At 39.0% G+C, this 12,772-nt stretch overlaps 1 protein-coding gene across 1 annotated transcript in view; it reads right to left on the bottom strand.

The window, feature by feature from the left end:
• Positions 1-12,772, bottom strand: part of COG3 (component of oligomeric golgi complex 3) — a 52,020-nt gene that overhangs the window by 34,669 nt on the left and 4,579 nt on the right. The window contains exons 2-9 of the mRNA XM_019650312.1: positions 7,986-8,132; positions 6,234-6,295; positions 5,018-5,183; positions 4,300-4,374; positions 2,975-3,067; positions 2,264-2,389; positions 929-1,009; positions 289-332 (exon numbers count right to left, since the gene is read on the bottom strand). Of these exons, the coding sequence (XP_019505857.1) occupies positions 289-332; positions 929-1,009; positions 2,264-2,389; positions 2,975-3,067; positions 4,300-4,374; positions 5,018-5,183; positions 6,234-6,295; positions 7,986-8,132 (794 nt within the window). The remainder of the gene's footprint in view (positions 1-288; positions 333-928; positions 1,010-2,263; positions 2,390-2,974; positions 3,068-4,299; positions 4,375-5,017; positions 5,184-6,233; positions 6,296-7,985; positions 8,133-12,772) is intronic.

Raw genomic sequence — 12,772 nt, 5'->3', positions numbered from 1 at the left:
GATCATCATTTCCCAATATACACAAACACTGAATCATTATGTTGTGTATCTGAATCTAGTAAGTTGCAGGTCAATTATACCTCAATAAAACTAAACAGAGAGAGAGGCCTTGCTCACTCACCAAGTCAGGTCCACGACCTTGCTCCCTAAGGGAAGTTATGTGCTACAAGAAAAACTTGAACAGTATGGCAAGGCAATGCTCAGAAAATCTCAGGAACATAGCAGACTGGGAAAATAGTGCTTCACGAGGAAGGTAACACGGAAACGAAAGAAATTCCAGGTACTCACTCAGGTATCCTTTCAGATCGCTGTTCTACTTGTTCAATAAGAGTCTAAAGAATAAGGAAAAACACATTTAAAATCAACAGTTTTAGTCACACTTTTAATTATTTTCTAATTATAACACACGTTAATGTTAGAAAATCTATAAATACAAAGACGTTGAAACACAGAACCCACTTCTGATACCACCAAATCACCCAAGTCCCATGACGTGTAAAACCCCAGGCGAGGCGCTCTGTGACATCTCCCCTGTCTTTCTCCCCATCACTTCCTACTCGTGTCCCACGCTCCGGGCAGAACAAGTTACAGGACTCTCCCCAAGTCCCTGTCTTTGATGTCTCTCCAGCCTTCCCTATACATGCAGTTCTCTCAGTAGAAAGTGTCCTTAGCAATCCCCCCGAGTCCACCACACACCCGAGCTGGTTAAGCCCAGGTATCACCTTCATCTCAAAACCTCCCCTAAGCCTCTTAGGAGGAGCGAGGTGTCTCCTGCTCTGTGCTCGTGCGGCCCCTCTGAGATAACGTAATGTAACGTGGAAGGACAAAGCCTTCCTGGTCTGAGCCAAGGGCCTAACACACAGCAGTGCCTCAAAAGGGCTGCCACACAAATTCCACAGCAATGTCCTACTTCCATCAATACACTTACTCTGACTTTGGGGGCAGCAGCTCGGAATTTCACATAAAATAGTGTGAAGGCGTTGTCTGCATTAGGTCCAGATGAAGGATCCTAAGGAAACATCGGGGAGGAGAGGGAAGGAAGACAATTAGCAAGCAAATAAGTATTCAGGAAATGTGACGCACACCATTTCAAATGGCTACTGCTGGGCCTACACACCAACCGAAAGCTTAGAAAGAAACATCTCAAAGAGATCCAATATTATTATTGCTTCAAATGCGAAATAATTATGAGGAACTGTCATCTCCCTCCTCTTTATAACTAAAATTTACCCTTGTGACATGAATTTCGGCAGTAAATAGACCTGAATTCAGATTCACATTCAGTCATTCACTGAGAGGAGGGCACTGGCCACTTAAACGCTCTGAGATTCAGAGCATCCACCAAATGGTGATCGTATATGCTGAGAGAGACTTCATGCAGCTCAGCAGTAAAGCACGTTACATACTACGTAGTAGTACCTAGTAAGCATTAGTTTCCTAAACTTACTAAAATTTTACAAAATAGAAGAAGTATACAGTCTGGCTGTTATGTCAGCTAAAAGCAATGTAAATGGTAAAATGCAACCCAAAAATCAGTGGCTTAGAACTGAAAGCTTAATATATTCCATGTTCCGTAGAAAGTAAACTTCAGAAGTAAAATGCATAATATTTACGGTTTTATTTTCTTAGGAAAGAAATGTGCTCAGTGGTCGTCCCACACACCTCACCAGTTAACTTTATTTTCTAACCTAACACGTCACTAATTTTCCACCTGGCATCTGCTACAATCTGCAACTGATTCATCTGTTTCCTTCTTTACTGATTACTTCTCCGGAACATATAAGCTTCGCCGCTTTCCGCTGCTCTCTAATTCCTAAGACAACACCAAGCATTTCGGGGATGCCCAATAAAGACACATTTGCTAACTACAGAAAATTAATTATCCATCACATGTAAAGAAAGAAGTTCCAATTATCCACCACGTATCATCCCACCACTCAGGCAGAACCACTTTCATTATTTTGTTCTTTCCTTCCAACATTTTCATGAAAAAGATAGGAAAAAGTGTGAAGTACAAATAGTTTGAATCTTACTTTAATATTTATCATACAGTACTAAATACTTCTCACACTGTTATATATGCTTTGAAAATAATACTATAATGGACAGACATAATACAGCCATTTTTCCTATTATAAACAAAACTGCAGCACATTCTAATTTAACAAAAGGTAAAAAAACCTTTGGAGTTCCAAGTGCTACCCTCAGACTGAGATTACAGAAGCTGAATGAGTCAAAACCGCCGCCTCCCCGGGGAACTCACCCTCTTCAGTAACTGACTTGTGAGGTTCTGTAGTGTGTTCACAGTGTATGTCTTCATGAGGTGCAAAGCTTTAGAAAGACACTGCTTGAACTTCAGTAAGTAGACAGGATAATCTTTAAAATTTGGCTGGAAAGAAAAGGGAAAGATTTACAAAGAGGAAACAAACACTGACAAAGAAACGTTCAATGACAACTAGCACGTCCGTCATGTGAAGCTACACAGAGAATTCAGAAGGAGGCCTTATGCAGATTCAAAGTTCCATCAGGATGAATATTGTGACGACCATGGTCACAATCCCGTGCCTGGCACACAGTGGGGGCTCAGTCGACATCTGCAGTTTTTAACAAAATATATTTTCAATAGTCCACAGACATCAAGGCTAACATGTCAGGCCCAACTAGGACAAGAATAGGAGTAGCGGGGAATGAATACAGCAATAACTCCTTGGGGGACAGTATCCAGCACGACAGCCTTTGAGAGGGGATAAAGCCGTGTGTCAGCCAGGACCTCTTCCCCTCTAGGGCTGCCTCGGCAGCTAGAAAGTACTTTCTACGCCACTACTGACAATGACTAAGAGTTCACCACAGTTTTCTTCAAGTATATTAGAGAGATATTTTTTCCTTCAGTAGAAATAATTACTGTACAGCAAAAGAAGAAATATCATAGGGATGTTCAGATTTCTTAGAAATATACAGAAATACCATGACTTACATGAGATGAGATATATGTTATACAATCATCTAACTTGGCCAGCATAGGTATAAATCCTTCACTATTCACAGACAACGTAGGAGAATTCAATTTCTGTAAGAGAAAAAGAAAAATCAGCCTTAATTCACACACACAAAAAAACGTATAGGTAAAAGTTGATACTTCATATTAGAATTAGAGTATTTCTCTTTAGGATGTAACAAGTTATACTAATGTCTTTTCATTTTGAGTCACCAAAATATCCTCAAATGTGGCCCATGTGTAACAATAAAGAAAGGACAACTGAAAAAGAATACTGGTTTAAATTGGTTTATTCTTAATGAGCTTTAATGGGGCTCTTCATGAATTAGCAAACACTGTCTATCATTCCGTTGTACAATGTTACATTAAAATAACACATCAAGTGCCTAGGCTTCCCACTTACTAGCACTTTACAACATACATACATTTTCTACTTTCAAATACTGGCAATTTTCTCAAGGTTAAAGGATTAACTAGCAGTCAGTCATACTACATGTTTAGCAGTCATATTATGAAAGTAAAATATATACAAGTAAGTACAGGTAATACTAATAATTAAGTATAAATATAAGCAACATGTGTGATATTTAACACGATATAATATACAAAATCATATATTAAACGTAAGACAATATAATATACAATATTTAATATAATATAAATATAAGTAATATATATATAAAATATAAGCAAAACCAGCCAATTATTTCTTATCTTGATATACAAATAGCTTGGCAATGAACTATTTCCCATGGAAGTACTAGCTTTACTTCTAAGTCTTTAGTAAACTGTAATAATTATGATTAATTCAACAATTTTAATAACACGATTTACATAGTTATTATGACTAATCATTAACCAGAAATGTCATTTACACAGCAGCCTTACTGAGACTATTACTTTGGAATACAAGTATGTATTACAAGGCCTATCCTTTTCCATACTAAATGAGATTAGCTTAAAAAATGTTTTAATTATTATAATAGCAAGATTTAAAAATTCATATTTCTTCTTACAAACTTCTTCAGAGCTTACAAATACAATACTATAAGAGGTAACCAACAAAGAGATTTTTAATAACAATGACACAATTTAAGCAGAACTATTACTTTAATCATAGTTGAGAAAATCTCAACTGGTAATGGTATGTATGTCCATCGATCACAAATAGGAACACTTTCAGCAAGCAAACTATTAAGTTAAAAAATATCACTGAAGCCAATTTATAGGTTTCAACATTATACTCAGAAAGGGAAATATAAAACAAAGTCACTAACTTTACAAAAAATAAAAAACATGCTTACTGTGTTAATAGTTTCCAATTCATTAAAATAGGAAAGCTTTTGTTGAATGTTTTCTGCCAGGTCAACAAGTTCCGACTTGTGTTTTTAAAAGAGAAAAATCAATTATTATAAAAGCATAATAATCAACACTCCAAACTCAAAATTACATTGATTTATATTAGACATGTAAATTTATAATAGACATAAGATTTCAGAAGAATGCTCAAAGATTTTTGCAGTCATGGACTAAAATACGCAATGATTATTACAGTAAATTATATATAACCTTATAAATGATTTCCTTTTACAAACAGAATACACATGAGGTAATTACAGTAAATTAAATATTCTATCTTTAAGACACAATTTAAGTGCAGCCTAGATCAGGTCATCTTTTTTCTTAAACCCCATGGTTATTACAATCACTGTGCTTGTCCAAAAAGGGTCAATATTAATGAGCGGACAGAACAAACTTACACATCCTCTTCACTCTGCAACTGTACTGAGACCTAACAGCTCAAAACGCAGGAAAGTGTGCCCTTGCCCTGTTCACATAAGCTTATTTAGAATAAAATATCAATATAATATTTGGCATGCTTAGCACAGGGCCTCATATGGAGCAGGGTTCAATATACAGTTGGAGAAATTAAGAAAATGAGAATTCAATTGTATTCATCTATTGAAAACTGAAATGTTAAATATAATACAATCACTGGCCCTCTCTCCTACTCCAATTTACCTGTTCCTTCAGGAGCTGTTCACAGGCTTCGTGTAGGGTTCCTGTCTTATTGGACACAAAAAGATACTGTTTCTGCAATGATTCCAGATGCTGCAGAGCACTGTTTACATCATTCAATATAGCATCACACTGCTCCTGAAACCCAGACAAGTAATCCCTCATCTGTCTAGAAAACAGAACCAAAAGGGGATTGGCAATAATATTTTCCCCCGATAAGCATAATCAATAAACAACAGTCTCATTTTTCCCCATATGCTTGAATGTCAGGAGGAAAATCAGACCTAGTCACTACAGTTCATTACATTCAGAAATGTACCAACAGCTATGTTAGTTTCAATACTTATGGAAAATTACCGAAAGGAAAACGAGCAACCAAAGGAATCAGACTTGAAGCCATAAACTGGCTTTTCACATGTAAGGCACAGGTCGCCAGCTCAACTTTCAAGGCTGGGACGCCAGGGCCAACCCCATCCTGAGGTATTAAGTAGGACAATCCTTCATGTCACTTCTACCGTTGAGAGACAGTGTGATGTCACAGGAAGAATTTTGGACTTGGAATTAGAAGACCTAAGTCCAAATCCCAGCTCTGCCCAAGTCTCCATGACATTAAGCAAATTATTTAACATTTCCAGGCCTCAGTTTGCTCATTTGTAAAATGGAAATATTACCTTTCCTCACAGAGCTGCTATGAACATTGAATGGAATCACACATCAAAGAGCCTAACACGATGCTTAGCAATTATAGTCACTTAATAAATGTTCCATGAATGCAAATGCTCAACCCACAGTCCCCAAATCAGCTAGAAACCATACCATCATTTCTCCCACACTCTCAATATACACAAACAGAATCACATAGTCACATTGTCGAGTCTAGCTGGCCATCCCCAAAGTCTCGTGGGTCTCTGCTTCTAAAGAAAGGCTATAAACACCTCTCAGAGTTCCTGTACAATTTCCACTTAAACCCAAACCTTTCTAGATTTACCTAAAAACCAATGTCTGCCCCTCCTGACCTATTGATTACAATGTAATTTTTAAAAAAAATTATGCAACTTCCAATACCAGTTGACCCAAATCCTCTCTGGCAATTTTTCAAGAAAATGTTGCTGTTGGAGTTTTCTTTGTACCTTAATTTTGTGTAAAGACAGATTAAAAAAATGCTTCAGATGACTGTGATCTAAAACTTAGGATAAACAACAAGGCAAGAGCCACATACCTATATTTAGTTTCTTCATCCTGATCCATCTGAGTTTGTAGTTTTGCAAACCATGAAAAAAACTGGAAAAATAAAGAGTATTAACTGTCAACAAAACTAAAACTGACAAAATGAAAAGTGGTGATATGCTAAACAGCAAGTCAAAAGGGTAACACTAAGTCTCTTACTGTTTGGGGTTCAGACATTCATAATTAGGTTTAAGCCAGGAGACGATAATTTAATTGCACAGTCAGTATCTACATACTAGGAACAGCAAAGGATATTAAAAACATTGGCCATTTCCAGAGTTAATCAAGGAAGAACATTAAAGATGTAATATGTAAGAAGTAAATATTTCTTCCCTAAGAGGCTGAAACCCATTTGCTAATTTGTCAAATTTGAGTAGGAAACATCAGGTGTTGGGTAAATAATAATATTATTACCTAATAAGACCTGTGAGAATATAAACTCATAACTAATATAACAGGCTGGTTTGAGAACATAGACTTCTGCATCAGCTAAACCTGGGTTTGGATTCTGGCCCTCCCACCAATGTTATGGAAATAGCTATCATTATAATAAAAAGAGATGGGGGGGACTTTTTGAGATGATGGAAATGTTTTATATCTTAATCATAGTGGTACTTCCAAAGGTATATACGCTTGTCAAAACTCATCAAGCTGTACACTTACAAAGATTACATTTTATTGTATATAAATTATAACTCAATATATCAGATTTTTCTAAATTTAAAGAGAGATATGCAGGTACATTTTTTTTCAAATACTGTAGTCCAAATAAGGTCACAGACATGGTGCAAAATTATCTTCTATAATGGGGATTCAAGAGGAATTCAAAGTCAAGGCCATGGTTTCTTGTCTCAGGACCCTAAGCTTGGAAAGTTCTCTGACTCTCGCTTTCTGAACCCTGGCTGTGTGCCTGCCACACGCTGTACGGACATGCCTTACTTTATGAACTCTCACAAGAACCCAAGGCTCAGGTATATAATTACCACTGCTTTCCTCATAAGGAAACCAAAGACCTAAGAAGGTAAGTAACTTGCCTAAGCTCACAAAGATGGGAAGTGAGCTACTCTCTTAATCACTTTCAGCACTGCCTCTCTCCACTTCCTGTATGTTCAAGTCCACATATCTGCCTAACATTTTACTCAGTGAATGTCTCAGCTTTGATTCTTCACAGAACAGAAAGAGGAGCAGAGGAAGCAGCAGAAGACACTACTGTACATTTAGGTTTAGGATCAGGAATAAGCAAAAACCAAGAGAAGATTACACATGCTACATTACTAAAAATAATTATCAGGGCTCGTCTAAAGAGGATATTTAGGTTTTTAAAAAGAAATGACCTAGCTACAGGCAAAGAGGTGTGTGTGTGTGTGTGTGTGTGTGTGTGTGTGTGTGTGTGTGTGTGTACACGCGCATGCGCATGCCCACACTCATGCATGCTGGGGGAAGTGTTAGCACAGACATACACTGGGGGAAGTCTAAAGTACACACAATACGAAAACCTTAGTAAATATAATAATCTATCAACATCCAAACTTGGAGTATCACTTTTTAACTGTACTGCAAATATAACTGGGCAATAGGTTTAAAATAATAGCCACAACTAACAGAAAATCAAGAACATTCTAGAAAGATCTGATGTTAACTGCAGTTTCAAATGTTTAGAACTTTTAATGAGGACCTTTTTCATTAGCCCTGTCTTGAGACATTTAAATAATCAAGCATCCTTAAAAAGGATGCTGCCACTTACCTGCTGTGCCGTTTCGATTCTTTCCTCTCCCATTTCTAAGGAAGTAAAACCCTTCAAGAGAATGTCTTCGGTAGATTCTGGTACTACTGACATCTGTGTGATGGGCAGCGACAGGGACGTCAAACTGCACAAGTCTTCAATTGGAAGCTTGAAAAAAAACAGCCACAAAGACATTTAAATAACTGGAAAATTCTCTGAACTTAACTCAAGGTTGGTATTACATCACAGTTGTTTTGAAAGAGAAAGGAATGTTTTCTATTAAACCATTTGAGGTTGACAAATGCCTTGTAGTACTAACACTTATAACTAGGCTCTGTAGCAAATGCTGGCCTCAAAATGTAAGCATGGCACTGACACCCCACTATTAGTATGGTTTTTGAGTGACCTTTGTAACACTGATGGTGACCCTGTGCCAATCCACACACATTTTCTTCCTTGAACCTCTCGTGAAATCGCACCAAAGGCAAAACCTGCACGCTGTTAAAGAAGCTTGCCCTCCCCATTATCTAACACAAAGGACTGACGACATTAGTACCAACCAACAGAAAACAAATCATGCCCAAGAATTTAGTACCAATAAACATCACCCCCTCCTACCATGTCCACTGCTGGCACACTCCACCCACACCTTCTTGCCAACAAATGTTGAAATTATAGCTGAACAAAAAGGATTTCAGTTTCCCTTCAGTTTCAGAAGAGCCCCGCCTACAAGGCCTCACTTCAATGCCATCGGCCCTACAATACTTTCTAATTCTCCACTACTACTAAAGCTAGCCCAGGTGTTAACTTACCTGTGGTCACACAGATAAGCTATTTTTAGACCTAAAGGAAAGGGAGTGTGGATGCTGGGCAAGGGAGAAGGGCCTAATTGTTTTGTTTCAATTCCAGTTTCCAGCCCTTAGCGCATGACATTTAAGGTCCGCAATATACCGTATTTCCCCATGTATAAGGCGCACCCTTTTTCGAAAAATTTGGGGTCTAAAAACTGGGTGTGTCTTATACAGTGGTTGTAGATTTTTTTACTTGCATTTCCCGCTTTGTTGCACTTGTTGTCTTTGCGCTCATTGTTTCGCACTTGTTCCCGGTATATTACGGTAGGTTATGTTTTGCCACGTTCTGCCCAGAAATGGCTCAGAAAAGATTTTCGTACAGTGCTGAATTCAAGTTAAAAAGTGATCCAGTGTGCAAAAATGAATGGAAATCGTGCTGCTGAACGTAAGTTTGGTCCTCCTCCAATGGAGAAAACAATCTGAGACTGGCTACGGGAAGAAGAAACCCTACTGAAAACGCCACGGCAGAAGAAGGCCATGAGAGGCAATATGTGAAAATAGTGATTCGTCATCAGACACAGATGAGGACAAGGTAATGGTTGGGAGATTTGACAGTGATGAGGAGTTGTATGAATTTTATGATGAATAAAACTTGAGTTCAATAACTGTATGTAATACATTTTTTTTTAATTTAGGGCCCCAAAATTAAGGTGCGTCTTATACATGGGAGCATCTTATACATGGGGAAATATAGTAAGACTTGATCCAAGGCCTTAGGAAACTGCCTCCTAGGCTTTTTTCTAGATACAGAAATTTCATCTGAAGACAGTATTTTCTCTTTAAAGTTAAAATAGGCTAGATGCAAACTACACCACCACTAATCAGAACTACAACCGTTTAATACACGGGTTCTGTACCTGGGTTCAAGTGGGGCTACACCTTCCAGCATGGTAAATAACGTCATAATGCAGCCTGATTTGAACCCTGCTCCAGCTCACTTACGAGCTGTGTGACAATGGGCAAATTACTTGATGCTTCTAACACTCAATTTCTTCCCTGGAAAATAGGAATTGTTGGGTTGTCAGAAAAGTCATGACATATTTTTTCTGTTTTTCATTGCAAAAATGCATCATGACTTTTCCAACAACCCAATACATTATCTGTATCAGGAGGCCATTGTGAGAAGATCTAGGTGTGGAAAAACGGGTTTATTAAGACTGCTAGGAAGCTGCACACAAAAAAGAGTGTTCAGAGAAAGGCCTCAACCCACTTTCTCCCCATCAATGGGTCTGACTCAGAGCCAGGAGAGGTGAGAAGTAAGTAAATACGTCGTACTAAGGGCATCATTTGTTCATGTCAATTCTTCCTGAACAGTGACATCACCCAAGTAGGAAAGGACTGTGGCCCAGTAAGAATTAAGTTTCTCACATCCGGTGAGAATCTATCTTGAGTCTAAAGTGTCACGAGGAACTGCGAGTTGCCACCAAGAGTTCTGGAGGACAGAGGAAGCTGTGCTGAGATAGTCACACGCTCTGTGCAACGACCCCAGTTACCAACAGGCTGTTTCCTTGGAGAGGGGGACGTGACCCATCAGACAACGCTACATGGACTTAGCGTAATGCCTGCCACATAATAAACACCCAATAAGTTTGAGCTACTGCTGTGTATCATATTATTATTATTCATATTCATTAGCGGCAACAGAGTAAGTAAATTTATAAATCAGAATCTATGCTGCTTCTTGGTAACAGAATCGTCCATAAGCTATCTTTACAAAACTATATTTTATTAATAGAAAAATCTAGTTCTATATGAAGAGATGACAAAATTCAAACATATAATTCTTTTTTTTTTGGCCCACGTGGGGATCAAACCGGCAACCTTGGTGTTGTCAAACATATAATTCTATCAGTACTGTTTACACAATACCCAAGGGGCAAAGGGGAAAGAGACGATGATTAGGCTCCAATTTGAAAACTATCCTGGAAAGCACATGGAGGCGAGGCTAAGATAAAGAAAGCCGGACAGAGTAGTGCTTGCACCCTACAAAGAAGAAGATAAATAATATACAAAATCATAACTTCTTGAATCCATCAGAGAGCTGAGGCTGCAGAGTAACCAAGTAGCTTAAACTCTGTAAAAGAGTGGGAACCGCCAGGGAGAGAGAATGCGAGCACTGGCTCACCTGTGGCGGATCAGATCCTGGAAAAAGTAATGGCAAGCACCAGACAAGTAGGTAAGAATTCAGCATACATTTCCCACAAACAGCTAACGGCCAGGGGGTGAGTGTAGAATGCCTGGAAGCCACAGACACAGGGGGAGTCTGCACCCACTCGTGTGGTTTTCTTCTCAGACCTCCACCAGCTGCTCCTAAGAGAACAAGATTGTGCAGGCCTAGAGCAGAGGCAGCCAAGAAAGCGGGGCACAAAGCCCCATCCAGACTCTTCTCCTGATGGAACCAAAGTCTTAAGACACAGAGAGAAGGGCAGCAAATCCCATCATCCCTCAGGCACAGAGAAATACCCTCTACAGATGCGGAAAGGGAAAAGAAACCAGCGCTAACCCTGGCGGAAAGGCAAGAAACAATCTAAGACCTAGAGCATGCCGGGGGAGCGCAGAATCAGGCAGCAAGCTCCACCTCCAAGGCCCAGGAGCAAAGGGCCTGCTTAAGGCCGAGGCGAGCCTAGGCAGGCAAACCCCACCTACCACTCCTTACCAGGCTCTAATGCACAGCAATGCGCTGCAACGGCAGGGCCAGAGCACAGACACCCTCTGAGACACAGGCGCAGAGCATACCAAAAGCGGAGCGGAGGGGAGGGGAGGGATGTTAATGCAGCAACCCAGCCCCAATGCTAAGCAAAAGTAATACCAGAGAAGCTAGAAGCCAGAGGTCATCTAAAGATGACCAGAGCAACAAAACCTCAACCAAGCTCAACTCCTGACTAGACTAATTCAACTCCCCACACTAACAACCTAACAGAAGAGGTGTTCTTATGTCCAGGCATTAATACTATTTTCTCAATATCTACTGTCCTGCACACAATGTCCAGTATTTACTCAAAATTACATTAAAAGGCAAGGAAAAAAAACAACTGATTATCAAGAGACAACGCACTCAACGGAGCCAGACTCAGGGATGACCTGGATATTGGAACTATCAGATAATGAATTTAAAATAACTAACTGAGGTTCTGGTACAAAACATAAATAAAATACATGAACAGATGCAGAATTTCGGCAGAAAAATTAAAACCATAAGTGTTAAAAAGAAATGCTCGGAATAAACATCATGGTAACAGAGATGAAGAAAGCCTGCAATGGACTCACCAGTGCACTCAACACAGCTAAGGAGAGTTGGTGATCTGGAAGACAGGCCCATGAAAAGAACCCATCAAGAAGCAGCAGAGTGGAAAAATAGAAACTGAATGAAACATCCAAGAACTGTGCGGTGGTGTCAAATGATCAAATGAGCATGTACACAGGAAGTGCGCCTGTTTTTTAACCCAAATAACAGTACACTACACACACCTTACTTTTACATTTAATATGTAGCATTTTCAATTGCCTTTCAACAGAGTATAAGGAAAAGATGGAATTTACTCACTTTGAATTCATAACTCTCTAATTGTCATTAAAGTGTAACAGGCCCGGGAGTAGAGAATGATTCTTTAAGTAAAAAGCAAGTCTGCCTTCTTTCCCTCTTCTTCGCCCTCACAATTCTTCTCAGAGGCAATACCAATGTTTATCATTTAAGAACTCATTTTTAAGGAACTTGAGGGTAGAATGAAGAACTTTAAAAGAAAACTGAACCAAAGAGATAATCTGCAATTTTTATCAATCTTCTTTTATAGAAATTATTCAAAACATATGAACGTAATATTTTTTATTCCAAAACATCAGAAGAGTTAAAATGAAAAATAAAATTCTAGGGCCGGCCGAGTGGCGCGATGGTTAAGAACTCGCTTGGGATGCCAGAGGGCCCCGGTTCGGATCCCACATATGAGGGCCAGTGACACT

This window comes from Hipposideros armiger, unplaced genomic scaffold, assembly GCF_001890085.2.
Source record: "Hipposideros armiger isolate ML-2016 unplaced genomic scaffold, ASM189008v1 scaffold_139, whole genome shotgun sequence".
NCBI classification, from domain to species: domain Eukaryota; kingdom Metazoa; phylum Chordata; class Mammalia; order Chiroptera; family Hipposideridae; genus Hipposideros; species Hipposideros armiger.
This window is presented reverse-complemented; position numbering and strand designations above follow the sequence as displayed.